The sequence below is a fragment of the Leopardus geoffroyi genome, chromosome A2 (genome assembly GCF_018350155.1).
Source record: "Leopardus geoffroyi isolate Oge1 chromosome A2, O.geoffroyi_Oge1_pat1.0, whole genome shotgun sequence".
Classification (NCBI taxonomy): Eukaryota; Metazoa; Chordata; class Mammalia; order Carnivora; family Felidae; genus Leopardus; species Leopardus geoffroyi.
This window is the reverse complement of record NC_059331.1, coordinates 81,356,026-81,376,284: the sequence shown is the minus strand read 5'-3', so window position 1 is coordinate 81,376,284 and position 20,259 is coordinate 81,356,026. Positions and strand designations below refer to the sequence as shown.

Below are 20,259 nucleotides of genomic sequence, written 5' to 3'. Positions count from 1 at the left end.
ATTGTATGTATAAACCACATTTTCTTTATCCATTCATCCATGGATGGACACTTAGGTTGTTTCCATGTCTTGGATATTATAAATAGCGCTCCATGAAACATGAGAATACATGTATCTTCTAAGAAAATGATTTCATTTCTTTAGATATATATTCAGGAGTGGAATTACTGGATCATATGGTAGTTCTATTTTTAATTTTCTGAAGAACCTCCATACTGTTTTTCATAGTGGCTGCACCAATTTACATGTCCACCAACAGAGCAAAAGAGTTCCCTTTTCTCCACATCCTCACCAACACTTGTTATTTTTTGTCTTTGTGATACCAGCCATTCTAACAGGTGTGAGGTGATATCTCATTGTGGTTTTCATTTGCACTTCTCAGATGATTAGTGATGGTGTGCACCTTTGCACACCTGTTGGTCATTTGCATGTATTTCTTGGAAAAATATCTATTTACTTCCTCTGCCTATTTTTAATCATCTTATTTTTTTTTTGCCATTGAGTTGTATGTATTCTTCATTCATTTTAAATATTAACTCCCTGTTGGATATACGATTTGCAAATATTTTTCCCCATTCCATAGATTGATGGTTTTCTTGGCTGTGAAGAAATCTTTTAGTATTATATAGTCTCACTTGTTGATTTTTTATTTTGTTTCCTTTGGTTGGTGTCATATCCCCAAAAATCACTGCAAAGATCTATGTCAAGATGCTTACCATCTATATTTTCTTCTAGAGGTTTTATGGTTTCAGGTCTTATGTTTGAGTTTTTAATTCATATTTTGAGATATTTTGTGTATGGTATAAGATAGTGGTCCAGTTTCATTCTTTTGCATGTAGGTGTCCAGTTTTTAAATATTATTTACTTAAGGAACTGTCCTTTCCTCATTGAACATTCTTGGCTCTTTTGTAAAAAATGAATTTTTTTAATGTTTATTTATTTTTGAGAGAGACAGAGACAGAATGCGAGTGGGTTAGGGGCAGAGAAAGAGGGAGACACAGAATCCGAAGCAGGCCCCAGGCTCCGAGCTGTCAGCACAGAGCCTGATGTGGGGCTTGAATTCTAGAGCCGTGAGATCATGACCCGAGCCGAAGTCCAATGCCCAACTGACTGAGCCACCCAGGTGCTCCTGAATATTTTTTACACCCATGCATGGGTTTATTTCTAAGCTCTCTATCCTGTTCTTTGTAGATCTATGTGTCTGTTTTCATGCCAATACCATACTATTATGATTACTGTGCCTTTGTAATACAGTTTGAAACCAGGAAGTATAATGCCCCCAGATTTGTTCTTTTTTCTCATGAGTGCTTTGGTTATATTGCTCAGATGGCTTTTGGGGTCTTTTGTGGTTCCATAAAAATTATAGGATTGTTTGTTCCATTTCTTTGGAAAATGTCATTGGAATTTCAATTGGGATTGCATTAAATCTGTAGATTGCTTTGGCTACTATGGGCATTTAAACAATATCAATTCTTCCAATCTATAAACATGGAGTGTCTTTGTATTTATTCATGTCTTCTACAATTTCTTTCATCATTATTTTATTGGATTTCAATGGACCTGTCTTTCACCTCCTTGGTTAAATTTGTTCCTAGGTATTTTATTCTTTTTGACACAATTGTCAATGGGACTGTTTTCTTAACTTCTCATTCTGCTAGTTCATTTTTAGTATATAAACAATTGATTTTTTATCCTGCAGCATTACTGAATTTGTTTACCAGTTCTTACAGTTTATTGGTGAAGTCTTTAAAGTGTGTGTGTGTGTGTGTATATATATATATACACATATACACACATATATATATATATGTATATATATGATATCATATGCAAATAGAGACAATTTTACTTCTTCCTTTCTGATTTGGAGTCTTTTAGTTTTTTTTCTTTTTTTAATTGCTCCCACAAGGACCTCTAGTACTATACTGAATAAAAGTGGCAAGAGTGGGCATCCTTGTCTTGTTACTGATCTTACAGGAAAAGTTTCAGCTTCTCACTATAAAGTATGATATTAGCTGTGAGCTTCTCAGATATGGCCTTTATTATGTTGAGGTACATTCCACCTATACCCAATTTGTTGAGAGTTTTTATGATAAATGGATGATAAATTTTGCCAAATGCTTTTTCTGCATCTATTGAGATGATCATATGATTTTTATCCTTACTTTTGTTTGTGGTAGGTACATCACAGTGATTGATTTGCACAGGTGGAACCATCCTTGCATCCCTGGAATAAATCCCACGCAATCACGGTGTATGATTCTTTCAATGTATTGTAATTCAGTTTTCAAATATTTTGTTGAAAATTTTAGCATCTGTGTTCATCATGGATATTGGCCTGTGATTTTCTTTTCTTGCGGTGTCTTTGTCTGGTTTTGGTATCGAGGTAATGCTGGCCTCATAAGATGAGTTTGGAAGTGTTCCATCCTCTTCTATTTTGGGGAAGAGTTTGAGAAGAATTAATGTTACTTATTCTGTAAATGTTTAGTAGATTCATTAGTGAATCTGTCTGGTCCTGGACTTTTGTTTGTTGGGAAGTTTTTGATTATGGATTCAATCTCCTTACTAGTAATTGTCTGTTCAGATGTTCCACTTCTTCATGATTTAGTTTTGGTGACTTGAATGTTTCCAGGAACTTATCTTTCTTTTAGGTTGTCTAATTTGTTGGTGTATAATTGTTTACAGTTCTCTTATGATCCTTTGTATTTCTGTGGTATCAGTTGTAATCCCTCTTCAATTCCAATTTTGAGTCCTTTTTTTTTCTTTCTTTCTTTTTTTGGGGAGAGGGGAGTCTAGCTAAAGGTTTGCCTGTTTCATTTATCTTTTCAAAAAGCCGCTCTTGCTTTCATTGATTGACTTTTCTACTGTCTTTTTAATCACTATTTCATTTATTTCTGCTCTGATCTTTGTTATTTCCTTCATTCTGCTAACTTTGGGCTTAGTTTTTCTTTGTCTGCTTCTTTGAAGTGTAAGTTAGGTTGTTTACCTGAGATCTTTCTTGTTTCTTAATGTAAGCATTTATTGCTCTGAATTTTTTTTTTTGCACTGCTTTTTGCTGCATCTCATACATTTTGGTATGCTGTAATTCCATTTTCATTTGTCTCAAGATATTTTTTAATTTTTCTTTTGATCTTCTTGACCCATTGTTTGTTATTTAATCTCCACACTTAAGAATTTTCTAATTTTCTCCTTGCAAATAATTTCTAGTATCAAACCATTGTGGTAGAAAAAGTTGCTTGATATAATTTCAATCTTCTTAAATTTATTAAGACCTGTTTTGTGGCCTAATATATAATCTATCCTGGAGAATATTTTAGAGTATTTTGTGTGTGCTTGATAAGAATATGTATTCTTTGCTTTGGGATGGAATGTTCTGTAAATATCTGTTAAGTCCATCTAGCCTAGTGTGTCTTAGATTCAATATTTTCCTATTGATATTCTGTCTGGATGCTCTATCCATTGTTGTAAGTGGGTTATTTAAGCCCTCTATTATTATTATTTTCTATTTCTTCCTTAAGGTCAGTTAATATTTGCTTTAAATATTTAGGTCCTCTTATGTTGGGCACATAGATATTTACCAACATTATATTCACTTTTTGGATTGACCCCTTTCTCATTATATAGTCACCTTTTCTGTCTCTTATTACAGTTTTTCCCCTAAAGGATATTTTGTCTGATATAAGTATAGCTAAACCTGCTTTCTTTTGGGTTCCACCTGTATGGAATATCTTTTCCATCCCCTCACATTCAGTCTGTGTGTGGTCTCAAAGCTAAAATCAGTCTCCTGTAAGCAGCATATAGTTGGATCTTATTTTTTTTATTCAATCAGCCACTCAATGTCATTTGATTGGAACACTTAGTCCATTTACATTTAAAGTAATTATTGATAGGTATGGACTTACTATTGCCATTTGTTAATTGTTTTCCAGCTATTTTTAATTCATTAGTTTGTTTTTTCTTAATTTTCATTCTTTTCCTTTGTGATTTAGTAACTTTCCATAGTGGTATGCTTAGATTCCTTTCTCTTTCTCTTTTGTGTATTTACTATACAGGTTTTTGCTTTGTTGGTACCACAAGGCTTACATAAAACATCTTATATTTGTAATAGTCTATTTTAATCTGATAATAACTTAGGTTTGAATGTATACTAGAGAGCTCCACATTTTTACTCCCTCTACCCACATTTTATGTTTTTGATTTTATGATTTGCATCTTTTTATCTTGAGTAGCCCTTAACAAATTATTATATCATTATTTTTGCTACTTTTGTCTTTTAATATTCATTCTATGTTTATAAATGATTTAACTACCATCACTACCATATTTCAGTATTCTGAATTTAACCATATACCTTCCTTTACCAATGAGATTTATATTTTCAAAGATTCTTGTTACTAATTAGTGCCCTTTTGCTTCAGCTTTCAAAATATCCTTTAATATTTCTTGTAAGGCCTGCCTAGTGGTGCTGAACTCCTTTAGCTTTTTTTTATTTTTAAGTAGTCTCCATACACAATGTGGGGTTTGAACTCACAACCCTGAGATCAAGAGTCTCATGCTCTACTTGCTGAGCCAGCAAGGCACCCCTAAACTCCTTCAGCTTTTGCTTGTCTGGAAAACTCTTTATCTCTGCTACTAAAACCAACTGCCAATTCTAATATGCTATAACAACCATCCTTTGCAGTTGTATACATTTTGACACCAAAACCTTATATATATGACAGCATGTCCTTACCACCTGTATACCTCACCAGATTAGACAGAGGAATGTCAATGTCCCTTGGTAATGTCACTAATAGTATTAGTCAGATAATATTTAATAAACCTCAATTAAAATGATGCCTTTAGTGATCTTAAAATATATATAAGAAGTTTTAAAGGCTATTTTTAGAACATAAAGCAGATAGAGGTTCTGATAGCAGATACCATGCATGGAAGAAAGGAAAGTACTACAAATAATTAAAAGCAATTCATTTATCTACAGAAAAAAAGAGCTCTACGATGACACACTGTAAAGTGATTTATAGTATATTGACTGTAATTCTTCTAATGAAAAAGCAATTGTCCAAGTTTTCCCTGGAGAACACTCAGCAGCAACAATCCATGCACATGGGAAGTCATGAGTTAGAAAATGAGAACCAAATGAACTCACAGCTGGGAAAAGCCAACAATAATTAATTTAACACCAGCCATTTGTAGAGAACATGTATACATTTCAAAATTTCCCTTGAGAGAAAGAGGGTCATTGAAGGTTTGAGGCTACATACTTAACATCTTCAAAGAATGTTTAGTTAATAAGGTAATATGCTCCAAAGGTCTTACACTAAAATTATAACATTTTAGGACTAGAAGTTAGGATAAATAGTTGGTCAATACCATCACCTGAATTTCAATATTGTAACAAGTGTTTCTGAAACACACTGCCAAAGTGAGTTCATGTTGAACTTGAACAATATATTCCTCAACAGCAGCAAAGAGAAAACAACGTCATTAAAAGGGGCTTTATTCTGACTCATTGGCTAAGAAAATGGGAACAGTTTGAGATCTTCCACATTGTTTCATTTTAATGAGCAGCAAGAATTTTTCATGTCCTTATTAAAGTGGTTAATGTATTTCTCTAGTCTCATTATCACTGCCAGAGTGTACTCTGTTGTTTCATAACCAAGACAACTCCTTCGCGTTTCAGAGAAGTTCAGAAAGTCAAATCTGGTTGCTCACATGTGGTTGTTAATAAAACTCCCACGGTGCTGCTTAAGGTGCCCATGGGGATTGTACAATTATTTATATTTTCTTATGGTTTTTTATAATTACTGTGATTGTATTTTCACAAAGTAAATGTATCTCCACCAATTAAAGCAGTGGTGGGTTAAGAATATTCATCAGACTTGTGTGAAAGGATATTGTTCTTAGGGTTTTGATCAAAGCACAGAAATTAAACTGCTCTTATCATGCATTCAACCCAAGTGTTGAATTAAAATGCTCAGCAACTTTGGAGTTTATTTGAGCAGATGTTAACTATTTATGAAAATAAACACGATACAGGACTTGCATTCATGATATGACTCTTTGTTGTATTAAAAGTGCTGGAAAAAAAATTACCACACAAATCTTGAGGGATACAGTTTATGGTGTATGACCGATTTGAACTGTTGTTAATTCAGGTCGATTTAAATTTTCAGAAGCATATAATTCTAAGAAATCTCATTTTGGCTTACATCTTTGCATCTTCTTATTTTACGTCACCTCTTTGTTTTCTGTGAAGGCTCTAGGACTAAGAAAGAATGTCCATAAAAACCAGCATTGGAGGCTATCAGATAGAAAACACGTAATATAACCTTTCATACTTTGCCATATAGAAATTTCATTCTATCTAGTTCCACAGTGCTTGCAGCAAAAGTGACCAGCTGCACTTCCATTCCATTAGCTGTCATTTTGATGCTAGAATTTTAGCCTGCTGTGTATGAGATGTGAGTTACATGCACAATTCCCATCAAAGGTAATTTTCTGTGCAACGGTGTGTAAAATTTACCTCTCATTATGATAAGGTCACCGATGGGTCATTTATGATATGCTCTCTGGAGACAACTGCAGTGAAGAGCTTTCAGTGATATTCGTCTGGAGAAATTAAATTGGTCTGACCGTGACTCCACAGAAAGTAAAACTCTCTTAGAAAATTATTCCTCAATCATGTTTAAAGTCCTGAAGGGACCCACAGAGGGGCAGTTTGCACACTGGTGCAGGCTATGGGTTTTGGAATAATGTAGACTTGAGTTTTAATCTAGAGTCCCTGAGCCTAGAAGCCCTACATAATCTGGCCTCTGCACAACTCTTGGTGTCTATTCCTCACCTTTGCTCCCTCCCTCCTTGGGCTTCCTGATCCTTGAATATACCATGGTCACTCTCACTTCTGGAGTCTTTGCACTGCAAATTTTCCTAGTTGGAATGTTCTTCCATCAGATCATCATGTGGCTAGAATTTCCTTTTTCTTCTCTGTTCTAATCAGTGAACTATATTATATCCACCATCTGAACTATCTGAACATAGTCTCCTCCTTTGTACCTTAGGTAGCCGCCTCCCAACTCCAGTTAATCACTATTGTGTCATCCTACTGATGCTCTTGAAGTACTAATCACAGTCTTAAATTACGTATTTACTGATTATTGTATAATTAAGCTTGCATTTGCCTATAGGGGGGTTAAATCTAAGATGGGTTATCTTGACTAGGATATCCCACAATCCTGAAACCCCAACAACATTAACTATATGAGTTACTGGTCCAACATTGCTTGATAAGATGGATTTAAAAGGAGATCTTAGTTAATAAATTAAAGATGAAAAAACTTCCTGGACTTTATGTAAGACAGCATGAAAACAGAACAACTCATGAGAAGTAGTATTTTAATAAAATAGTCATTAGAGTGATTTCACATTTTACCATGATTGTGGTGGGCCTCCATGAAAGGAGAATATGGTAGTGACTTTAGTTATTAACACTTTTTAAAGAGGGGTTTTATATGTAACTGTGGGAAATAAAAATTTGAGATTAAAAACTATGGTGAAATTTTACATTTATTTAAATCTATCAGTATTTTGTTTTCAGTTCTGCTTCCCAAGATATCTTACCTGTAGACATAATAATGACTTTTGAAATGGTTCGTATTCAGTAAATATTTGTCAGCAAATGAGTAAGAGCTGGGTGAACCAGAAGATCATTCTTATGTTCCAATCCTTAATGTAAATTATAACAACAGCAGAGATGAAATTCTTACCAAAGTGTCCAGTCGTGGCCACAGTACGGCTGAACATTTCCAAGGTAGAATCCCAGAGACTGAGTGACCTCCACAAGATTGGTAAAGTCGAGGCTAATGCTGTTGAAAAGGACAGATGTCATGATAATCTCATCAATGGCCCATACATCTTCTCCCTGGGAAGAATGATACGGTTGCCACCATCTGAACTGGATTCCAAACTGTCTTGCATCATCTGGTAACTCTACGGAGATTATTCTAAAAATAAATAAATAAATAAATAAATAAATAAAAGTAAAAATTCAGATTACTTTGGTATCTTAAAATACAAACGTTTACAACAGCATATTTTTTCCCGTAGTATAGCATTAAAAAAATAGTTCTCCCACTATTATAAACATTCTTCTGAGATTTCCGATTTCCTGTCTGACTCAAACAAAGTCTTCCAAACCCATCAAAAAATGTGACTGCTTGCATTCATCTGCTTTCAGAAAAGCTAACTCAATAAAACACAGTTGTTGTCAAAGTGGCAGGATTTGTCTTAGTCTGAAAAAGGAGCTTGGGCATCTTGTTACACATATTACAGTTTGAGGCTGGTTGGAACTGCGGCCCTTCCTAATTCCCATCAGTTGAACACAGTGTATGAGGTGACTTGCTGTGTCATGGTGGCCATGACAACAAACCTGTATGTGACAAATGGGGAAGAAAATTAAGAATAATATCTAATTTCCAGGAGCAATTACTGTACACAGCAGCAGGAACCATACATTAATTGCCACTGCAACGACATCTGCTTGAAAGCTCCATAAATCACATTCCATGCTGCTCACATCCATACACAAGGTGAGACATGAAGCAAATGGCAAATGGAACATTTGTCTCCATCAATGTACAATTAAACACCAGGAGAGGTGTTAGCAGTAAACACATGCTAAAGGGACTGAGTCTTTTTCCTAGTGAGCAAAGGAAAGCTCCCTAAGACAAGTGACTAGTTGGGTAACTTAGAAACAAATTCTTTAAAAACTTCAGTGTCTAAGGCTGGAATGAATTAGAAATTAGATTGATTTTCATATTTGTATTATGTTTCTTCTTATTGTGTCAAGAAATGTTAAAACCATGGAAATGTAATTTCTTATGTAGAGTTATTAAAAATAATGCCTATTTTCTCTTTAAATAATTTGTATATGGAAATATGGGATAGAATAACATGATTTTCATCACTATTAGTTATACAAATGACCAGTAAAAAACAGGCAGAATTTTTTGCAATGGGAGAAAACGTACTTTTTAAATAAGGAAAAATCATTATTCAAATATAGAAATATAAATTTAAAAACAGTGCTTAAATTAAAAAGACAGAGCAGTAGTTTTTATGGTTTTTAAATACTTTTAAATACTTTTGGTCTTAAAAACTTTAAATCTGTGAATTTTTTTATCCATGTGAATTTATTAGAAGGAAGAATAAAATTTAAATTGAGTATTTTAGTAATTTTCACTTTAATTTCTAAATATTTTTATTAAATAGTCAAATAACTATATTTATTTATATTAACATACCAAATATGTAAAGAAATTAATTAAACTATATTCAAACTGGCTCAATAATGAAAAAAATCATGCATTAATTTAATCATTTAATTTGATCATCATGTTATTAGAAAATTATAATTTTCCTTTATAATAATTTTAAAAGCAGTTACTATTCTCTGATGAAAATAAATATAATTTAAAAATAACAACTGAGGGGTGCCTGGGTGGCTCAGGTGGTTGACTGTTCAACTCTTGATTTCAGGTCAGGTCATGATCCTAGGGCTGTGGGATCAAGCCTTATGTCAGACTCTGTGCCAAGCATGGAGCCTGCTTGGGATTCATTCTCTCTCTCTCTCTCTCTCTCTCTCTCTCTCCACCTCAGCCCCTTTCCCCAGCTTATATGTGTGCACTCTCTTTCTTTAAAAAAACCCCAAAAACCAAAAAACTGAAAAGTAGAATTTTTCAGGCAACTTTAAAGTTTATTTTCCTTTATTTCCTTATTTTAGTGCATATACATACATGTGTGTGATAACAGTAATTGAAATGACCAATATTTTCCTTGGCAATGATATTAAGACTACAGGTCTGTAATCAGACTGTTGGGTTAAAGTCCCCACTCTGACACCTAATGGTTAATAACTTTGCAGCTGCAGGGAAGGTACTCAACTTCTATGTTCCTCAGCACCTTCATCTGTGAAGTTGGAATAATATCCTTATGCCAAAGTCAGATACACTTTTTGGTTCTTCACTATCATGTCTTAGCATCTAGAATAGTATCTGGCACACATCAAAAACTCAACAAATTCTTGCTGCATAAATGAAGTACACATTGTCACTATACCCTGATAGAAATTTGAATACTGAGACACAAAAAGGTTGAATATTCTCTCTAATGTTAAGCCGCTTTTAAGTGGCAATGCCAGGAGCTGCACCTAGACAGCATGGCTCTCGAGCCTGTACTCCTAACAATTACTTCCTATCATGAGGTGGGGTGGGAATCTCTGTTTCCACCACTCTGCATATGGCATCAGCTCATTACAATACCTTTGGAACCATTTGATCAGAAGATTCCTGGATGGGAACCCAGGGATTTGGGTCAACTTTCTGTATTGTTCTTCCTTTTGGGGTAGATACTAAGCTCATAAATTTTTGTAATCAAATACAGCAATCAAAACAAAAATCAAATAAAAATAGGCTTTATAAAAATTTTAGAATAAGAAACAAGCCCTATAATTAAGACAAATCTAGAATAATTTTAGTTTCAGCAGTGATATAAAGTTTTACATTGAAAATGCCAATTAGTTCACAACGTTCTAGTCAGTTTGAATTAAAAGATTAACTTAGATAAATGTACAGGCTTTAAAATTTATAAATAGAAAGCAGCCAGAGTTCTTTTACTTACTGAGTGACTCATAGGGAAAAGAATTATTAGAAATTGGATGGAAGTAACAGTGGTTAGCTAACTAGAATATCTAATTTACGGGTCATACTTCATTTTGAAACAGCCATGGCAGGAACGGACAATATGGAATTGACAGTAGTTACAGGCAGCAATTTAGACGGAAGAAAATACAGCAAATGGCTAAAGGCATCAAGATACATTTAACTCTCCTGTGAAGAATTCACATGGTTTGTATTATTTATCATGTAAAATATAAGTTAGTATCCAGAATAGATCAAATTCTACTTCTGCCATGTCACTTTTATTAATATTTGTAAGAAAGAGGGGGATGGAGGAAGAGTCTCATGGGCAGATGTACATACAATTGAAAATAAAAGTGTTCTTGACACCTCTACCATGTTCTCTTCTTAAAAAAAATCTCCACTCGGATCTTAATCTTTCAAGCTATGCACATACCTAGTTCTGAAAAGCCATGTTGATTCTGCTTAGAAGAAAAATGTTGCTGTCAAATGGCAGGCAAGATTAAATGCACCTTTGCAATAGCACATTTAATGTGTAATTATTTTTCATATCAACAAAGATTAATTAAATTTCATGATAAAGATTGATTATTGAATTTTGGAGCTGTCCATCTTTGTTAGAAAAAATTGTGTTTTAGACCAAGTTAACTTAGGACAGTGATATTTTCGTCCTGCTTTCATTATTATCAACCTGCTTTTCATTTAATTGTCTTTTAATGTTTTCTATGGAGAGTCTGTGAAGTGTGTTTTTGGTATTCATATTGTCTACTGAGTGAGAAAGTTGAGGTTAGCCTTTCACTTACTTTTACAGGGAAAACACATCTGATGTGTTCTTAAAATTTTATAATGCAAACAATTACAACTCATAACAGTTGTTAGCTATTTTCTCTGTTACATGCTACTTTCTTTTCTATGAAAATTAAATTTCTCATTTGTTTACAAACACTTAAATATAGAGACTGCTCTAGGCAACAACTTTCAGTATATAAAGTCTAGCATCAGTGCCCCTGTCTTTTTGCCACAGTGCCAATGCAAACCTCAGTGCCCAAAACCCTTGCTCTTTCATATTTCCCTGTGATCAAAATGTACTTCCAGGAAGGCAAATGGTGTTAGTTCTTCACTAATTGTGAATGTAGCCATAGTGTTACCTCTTCTAGTGGTACTTAATTTTCCCATCCTCCTCTTGTGCAATTTTTTAAAGAATTTCAGTGAGTAGGTCAATACTGTCGTAGAAGGGGAGACGGCCCTCTGGGCATTGCTAAAAATGTACCACCAGTGGTGATTACTATTCTGACAACATCGAAGGATGCCTCTGCTTCAAGTAAAACTTAAATCTCACAATTGCAACTATAGACTATGAAATGTATAAGCTAAAGAGAAACAGAAGTGGCCTGAAGAAAGAACTTTAAAAATATCCTCACCCTTCAATCTTTGGCAGGGACTCTACATATTTCATGCAAATTTTAAATACATACTTGTTATCAGGTTTTAGAATTATTGTCTCATATGATTTATTATAACATATTATAATGTATTGCTAACAAATAGTTGTTAACAGAGTTTATAATTTAGTGTCATATCAAAATCATATCTAATAGGCTGCAGTATAGTTGAATAAGGAATATAGTGTTAACTATTTTTCTCTTTCCTAGGCATCAAAATATTTCCCTTAGATGTATATTTCAAAATACGAGAACAAATTTCTTCAAATTATCAGAAATCAGTAAGACAAATGAAATAGAAGAATGTGGCTTGCTAGTTTTTTATTACAAGACACATTAATCTTTGTCCTCACCATCTCTCAATGGAAAAATATCTGATCTACACCAGTTGACTGATGATTTCCCCAGGAAAGAGATATCACTCTAATCATTTTTCCAAATGCTTTCCAACGTACCTGGGCTCATGATAGTTGAGATATGAATAGTGCTCCAAGAGTTTCCAAGTTATCCCATTATCATAAGAATAATGCAGTAAAACTCCTTCACCAGGCTGGTCAGGGGCTCTGCATGTGCTCAGGACAGACTTGCTCCCTAGCCTCAGTGTGAACTGGAGAAACCTAGATATGAATTGTCTGTAATTAGCGTATGCATAAACATTTGCATCATAATGTTCATTTTGGCTTATAAAGAATTTCAAACAAATTTAAATGAATTACTCAAAAGCTGCATGTTTCTACTCATCTCTTATAAAATGTAAGTAATTTCACTGTGAGATGTATGAATATGTGTAGAAGATGAGGTCAATGCACGTTTATATGCAGATATATCCATGCAAAACATGAGTATATATTTATACATACTTGTATACTATGCACTCGTGTACATACACTTAAAATGCCAATCATTCCTTTACTGCATTATTTATGAGGCACTGGGGGAAGGGAAGATGTAGAATAAATCTAATCAGCCTCTGCAAGCTGTCAAATAAATAAAACTACATAAATAATTAACTAGCCCTTGGCTTAAGAACACAGTTTTGATGCTAACATTTCATATGTTTAAAAACCAGTCAGTCATTAGTATCTTAAAGTCGTCAGTAAGCCTTTTAATTTATTAAAAACTAGGACAAATTAACCCTATAGCAACTAACTGTAAGCTCTCTCTAGATTAAAAATCGAAAGATGTACATATCAACAACAACAAAAAAGGAAAATAAATAGATCTAAATTCAATCATTAGCATCTGGTTTCTATATGTATTCCACCCTGCCTTAACTCACCTGGACTGTGAGCTGTCAAGGAAAGACGTAATGAGCTGACGCCTTCCATCTTTGTTGAAAACCAGGGCCTTACCACTGGCCAAGACACCACAACCAAAGCTGACTTCAGCACCACGGATAGAGTAAAAGTTATGGTAAGAGGAGAGCCTGGAACTGCCGAAGCTTTCAGAAATAAACATTGGGAATGTCTGGGATGCCATCTCACAGGCTGGGCCAGAAAATCCAGGGTCACACCTGAAAGAGATACCACGAAATATTTTTTTTTTAAGAATCTTCTATTTTTCTTTTTTTAAAAATGTTTTTATTTATTTTTGAAGGGGAGAGAGAGACAGAGCATGAGTGGGGGAGGAACAGAGAGAGAGGGAGACACAGAATCTGAAGCAGGATCCAGGCTCTGAGCTGTCATCACAGAGCCCAATGCGGGGCTCAAACCCACGAACTGTGAGATCATGACCTGAGCTGAAGTCAGACGCTTAACTGACTGAGCCACCCAGGCACCCCAAGATATCACGAAATAATATCTTAAGCTGTTGGTCCTTACAGAGATCCATGAATCTAATTCAAGGAGGAGGAAGTCCAGGGGCCAGCATTTGATTGAATGGTAGGTGAGGCTCATTAGTCTCCGGAAAATACTGAATCTAAAGACTTGATACAGTCAATTGACTGAAATATTACAAAAGAATATAGTCTTTACACAGCCCTGCTATAAAAAGCTTCTGATTAAAACAATAATTCAGCACTCATCTTTAACCAATGCCAGTGATTCATCTGTGAATGCATCTACATCTGTGCACATTTCCAATGTAAAGTTTTTGTAAAAGTTATATTATTACATATATTTTATTCATAATGATGTTCATTAAATTCATAAAAGATAAATAAAAAATACTTCCAAAGATATCCAGAATAAATTTCCTCTAAGAACAAATGTAAAAATACACATTATGTTTGTGATAGAAATTATTTGAAATATTTGGAAAAGATTGGAAAATAAATCTATCTTTATTTCAAACTTAGGTTGACATTATAAAGGGAATGTGAACACCTTCACCAAGATAGATGTCCTTAGCAGAACTGTGTTGCCCCTCAGTGGAATCCCAAATTAGTAGTGCTTCAAGAAAAAGAACAAAACAAAATAAACCCCACACAACAACTTGTCTCCTACCATATATATATATGGTATGGTGTGTGTGTATATATATATATATATATATATATATATATATATATATATATATATGTATATATATATGTATTTAAAGTATTTTTTAAAATGTTTTTAATGTTTATTTATTTTTGAGACAGAGAGAGGCAGAGTGTGAGTGGGGAAGGGGCAGAGAGAGAGGGGGGCGCAGAATCTGAAGCAGGCTCCAGGCTCTGAGCTATCAGCACAGAGCCTGACGCAGGGCTCAAACTCACGGACTATGAGATCATGACCTGAGCTAAGGTCAGATGCTTAACCGACTGAACCACCCAGGTGCCCCACTTTCTACTATATTTATATTAGGACACTCATCACAGATAACTCACTAGTTGAATATCAGAAACCTCTTATATTCTAAGGCATTTACATATCAGGAATTAGTTTTAAATTCTTTATTTTCATTGTACTATTTCTTTTTCACTATATATATACTATGTCACCCATTATAAAATAAAATTGGTGTCTTTTTTTGGGTGGGGTAAGGAGTGTTCATCTAAGCATTCAAAACTTCCCAAAATTGGAAGCATTTATAAAGCAGTGTAGGACCAATGAAGTGATATTATGGCATAACTTTGAAAGCTACTTGTTTAGCACTGGTGTATCAAATGTGTATTGGATATTCTGAGGGAGAAGGTTTACAGTCGTCATCATGTTATCAAGGAAGTTGGACCCTACTACAGCATGAAGTCTGAAGGTTGTCTTGGCATTAGGGATGGTTTTGGGAAAGAAAAACAGTATTTATGGAGCATGTAAATAAGCCTCACACAGTTTGCTTCTTTCCCATGTTATCTCATTGATTTAAACTGTGAATAGCCAAGTAATTTCCAAGAAGGATAAACAAATTAGCTAAAGAAGACACATTTTGACATTGGAGAACTATATGTGGTTTACCATGGCATTTCAGGGCAAATGCATTTCTGTGTATCTTAAATGTGTCTTCTTAGGACCACTGTTTGGACAGAAATTGGTGATCATTTAGAGAAGACTCACACTGGAGTCCGTTCCCATTTAGTGGTTTTGGAAGTGTACTTTTTAAAAAAAAATTTTTTTTAACATTTATTTATTTTTGAGACAGAGACAGAGCATGAACGGGGAGGGTCAGAGAGAGGGAGACACAGAATCTGAAACAGGCTCCAGGCTTTGAGCGGTCGGCACAGAGCCCGACGCAGGGCTCGAACTCACGGACCGCGAGATCATGACCTGAGCCGAAGTCAGCCGCTTAACCGACTGAGCCACCCAGGCGCCCCTTGGAAGTGTACTTTTAATCAAAAGTTATATAATTGGGATAAAATGTTGATAAGGATTCCATTCATATATTTAAAAATACATTTGTAGTCTTTGTTTTGCAGTGAAACAGTAGGGTAACAGGAGATTTCAGGAATGGCATGAGGCTCTCCTGACTCTAAATATATCCTCTGCAGGTTTTTCTACCCATCCTCAAGTGTAGCATTATGGTCACCTTGAATGTCAAGATAAAAGGAGGCCTTCTGCCCTTCTCACTAGAACCTCTAACAGGGGTGGGCTTATCAGAATAAAGACTTATCAGTTTAGAAATCCAGGCCTGAGTATTGCACACAGGCAAAAACATGTTAGGCAGCAGGAGAGGTGGAATCCTGGTAGCAAATAATAGCAGTGATGAGGGGAGCAAAGTGAGAAGAGAAACAAAGCTGCAGGGGCCCCAAATTCAAGCATCTGTTTTAAGAGAAATAAATGGTATCGAATATAAATTCCTTTTCTATGCAATTTTGCTCATGCTTGACAAAGCATATATTGCCGGAAAAGGATGTAGTAGTCACCAGGGCACCTGGGTGGCTCAGTCGGTTGAGCATGTGACTTCGCTCAGGTCATGATCTCCCAGTTAGGGAGTTCAAGCCCGCATGGGGCTCTGTGCTGACAGCTCAGCGCCTGCAGCCTGCTTCGGATTGTGTGTGTGTGTGTGTGTGTGTGTGTGTGTGCGCGCCTCTCTCTCTCCCTCCCCTGCTCAGGTTTTGTCTCTTTCTCTCTCAAAAATAAACATTAAAAAAAATTTTTTTTAAAGGATGTAGTAAACAGCACAGCCACAGATGAACAAAACCATTGAATATTATGTAAAATATCATCAGAAATAGGGAAAAAAAACTCAAGTTATAACTGGTGAAAATATTCTGCAAAACCTTAGAAGGAGGAAAAGGCCATGATTGTTCAAAATGATGTATGGTGTTAAAAAACAAACAAACAAACAAACAATGCCCAAAGGCATAACAGGGCCATTCAGATTTCTGTTTGCATCCATCATGAGTGACACAGGTGGTTGCCTTAATAAAACCACTGAACGCTAACAGGATATTGTACACAAAAAATGAAGTATGAAGTAGAATTACTGTAATTATAGATGGGTTTTTTAGAAATAGCACTTTTTTTTTTAGAAATAGCACTTTCTATTTTCATTAATAAAAGCAGTTGTCATTTCAGATAATTTGTTTTCAGAACTTTTCAGGACAACTTTCAGGAATTACAAAGATGTCTGTCATTCTTGTGTTCATTTTATTTGAAAGGCACTTAAGGAGAGGATGGCTTGGATATGGACAATAGATGAAGATAATAACTTGAGGAAAACACCAGATAATGCTTCACAGATCTAATGAGTCAGTCTTTTGGGGTGGGAGTTGGTGGTTTTATTCAAAAGCACAGAGACACATATTCACTGGTTTTTTAAATAATTTTTTTAAAGTGTATTTATTTATTTTGAGAGAGAGAGAGAGAAGGAGAGAAAGAGAGAGAAAGGGAAAGGGGCACAGAGACAGGGAGAAAGAATCCCAAGCAGGCTCTACACCATCAGCACAGAGCCCAACGTGGGGCTTGAACCCATGAACCATATCATGACCTGAGCCGAAATCAAGAGTTGGGTGCCTGACTGAGCCACTAGGTGCCTCTTCACTTTTGGAATATGAATAGGAACTTTTCAATTCTTTAATACTTTCTATCGTGCAGAGTGACTTCTTTGTTAATTAAATTCACTGCAACACAGTTAAGAAGTTAACGTGACCCTCTACTCTCAGTGCTGACAAGTGTCTTGCCTCATACATATAATTTCCAAATGATCAGGCAGAAATTCCTTTTATGAGTTCTCCATTAATTAATTATTACTCTTTTTGTTTGGAGGACAAGAAGAGACAAACTAAATGATCAGTTGTTGAAAACTTAGCTGTATAACCAAGATTGTCTGTGGTTTTGGGAATCTCCCAAATATTTTATAATTAAATGTTAATATGGGAATGACATAATACATATGAATACCAATTCTCGTTATAAACATAACACAATGCTTCAGTGGTGACTAGATATTAACTATTTATATATAATTTCAGATTTCATATTCAACATCATTATCATGTAAAATACTTTATATATCATTTTGAAGACCCAAATCATTTTCAAAGGTAAGTAAGATTGCAGAATTATACTCAAAGATGAATTTTCTCATCAAACTGCTAAATTTGGCTCATTCCAGTTTCCTTTAGCCTTGGGTTTATGGGTCAGTAATGATTTTCATAATTCATTTACAAAGCATGCTAGGAATTAAAATATTAAAGCATATTCAATAGCTTCAATAGCATATTGAAGAATGTAACCAAAGACAGAAAAGGCAGTCATAAAACTGTGAAGAATTCAAATTTGGTCACAAATTTACATGAGGTATGCTAAATTTATTTACAATTTAGCTTAATAGAAAAGTTATTTATTCATCAATTTCTACTTACAAAACACACTTAATATTCTATTATGCTTAAATTCAATTTGGAGTATCCTACTTTGGCCTTCAAAAGACCTCAAAAGCCTAAAATGGAAATTAAAACAAGTTAAAATGACTTGTGGCTTCAATATATAAAGTACGTAATCAAAAAAAAGAAGTATAATTATTATTTTAAAATGCTTACTTGCAACCATGTCGAGTGCACTGTCCTCTGCCAGAACAGAATTTGAGACACGATGGACCAATATAAACTGCAGGCAGAGAAAAAACAGCAAGTAAAAATAAGGCAAAACAAGTGGAAAAACCAAGAAAACATCAGCATGTGAATCAATTTTGTGAAGCAACCCCCATGAAATCTAGTCCATTAAATGCATGTTATACACAGGAATCCAGGGTGACATACAGAGCACTATGTGACAAGTTAAGTGCTTAGCTACAAATTTGCTGGAAGTGTTTTAAGTTAATTCTTTCAAGATTTTAATGTTTCATAGCAAAAAAAAAAAAAAAAAAGGTAAGAACATATGATTTGGGTTCCTTAATGGAGTCTCTTTGGCTAAAATGATTTCAGGAAGAATATTAGTGCTTCTGAGTTGAACGTTCTACAGTTTAATTTCTTTAGGTAGAACTAATTTTCAAAGGACCAATTTGATATATCATGAAATGGAGACATTATAATTTAATTAAAAACTATAACTAACTCTTCCTTAATCCATCTGCACTAGATGAGCCTATCTGCTAGAAACCCATAGCCCCCTGTACTTTTCTCTTAATAATCTTTATAATTTGCAGTATATGCTTGTGTAAATTTCTTTTCTTAAATAACATCTATCTATGCCAGTTGACCATAAGTTTGTGAGTGCGGAGTCACCACCTGATCCGCTTATTGTTACCTTGACAAGGCCCATCCCAGTACCTGATTCAGGATCTCAACTAACGTCATTAAATAAATAAATCCCAGGTTTTGCCTTCTAGGATAGTTGGTTGACACAAGTGATGGGGTTGGAATAAATGTCTCTTATGTTTATCAATAACCAATATAATGCATCTCCTTGCTATGGAAGGGGAAACACTGAAAGCCATAGTTTACACTATGAAGAGTTTAGCTCAATTCTTAAACTGCTTTGCAAGATAAAATGACAATTTGCAAGGCTTGGAGACAGGGGTGACTTGGGAGAGGAGAGAACTGTCATCTCAAAAGTATATAAACTAGAAGCAAATATGTTCAGGAGACAGAAATTTTCTATGACAGGAATTATCTGCTAGATTTTAGGAGAGTGACAGTAATGATTTTGAAGTTGTTTCCTGTTCTGTGCGGCTCTATAACCCTTTACTGTCAATACAAATCCCAATTCCAATAAAGCCTTTGCTCACTTGAACAAAAAAACAACTATAACTTCCATTCTTATCTGGGAGAAATCTATAACATCTTGCAGATGATTGTTAAATATCCTTCGAAACATTAACCCATCCTTCCTGAAGTGGGGAGTTAAAATAAAATCTGTCGTGCATTGTCTTCTCAGAAATGCATATCTTTTCCTAAATGGTGGGCTTGACTGATAACGATGTTATAAACCTAAATTCTAATCACTGGAATATCAAGAAAAGGATTCCTAATGGTTGAATGGTAGGCTCTGAGATACTCAGGCTCAAATATATTTATAGATATTAAGCCTCTTGATAATCAGCACAATGAATAACATAACAAAGTGTAAAAAGGGAACAAAACCAATGAGGAATTAGAGATGCAACAGTTGTTAAGACCTCACATGTTCAATTTTAGGCACAGATTTACCATCCATTATCATCTTTTTTTCTGTCTTGTAATCATGCCAAAATAGTTACATGATTTCATTTTATTTTTATTTTTTTATTTGAGAGACAGAGAGAGAGAGCAAGCATAGGTA

The 20,259-nt window shown here is 34.7% G+C and overlaps 1 protein-coding gene across 3 annotated transcripts in view; it reads right to left on the bottom strand.

The window, feature by feature from the left end:
- Positions 1-20,259, bottom strand: part of RELN (reelin) — a 531,804-nt gene that overhangs the window by 150,530 nt on the left and 361,015 nt on the right. For all 3 annotated transcript variants that reach the window (XM_045494541.1, XM_045494542.1, XM_045494543.1), the window contains exons 17-20: positions 18,540-18,606; positions 13,419-13,652; positions 12,595-12,756; positions 7,767-8,003 (exon numbers count right to left, since the gene is read on the bottom strand). In XM_045494541.1, coding sequence (XP_045350497.1) covers positions 7,767-8,003; positions 12,595-12,756; positions 13,419-13,652; positions 18,540-18,606 — 700 coding nt within the window. The remainder of the gene's footprint in view (positions 1-7,766; positions 8,004-12,594; positions 12,757-13,418; positions 13,653-18,539; positions 18,607-20,259) is intronic.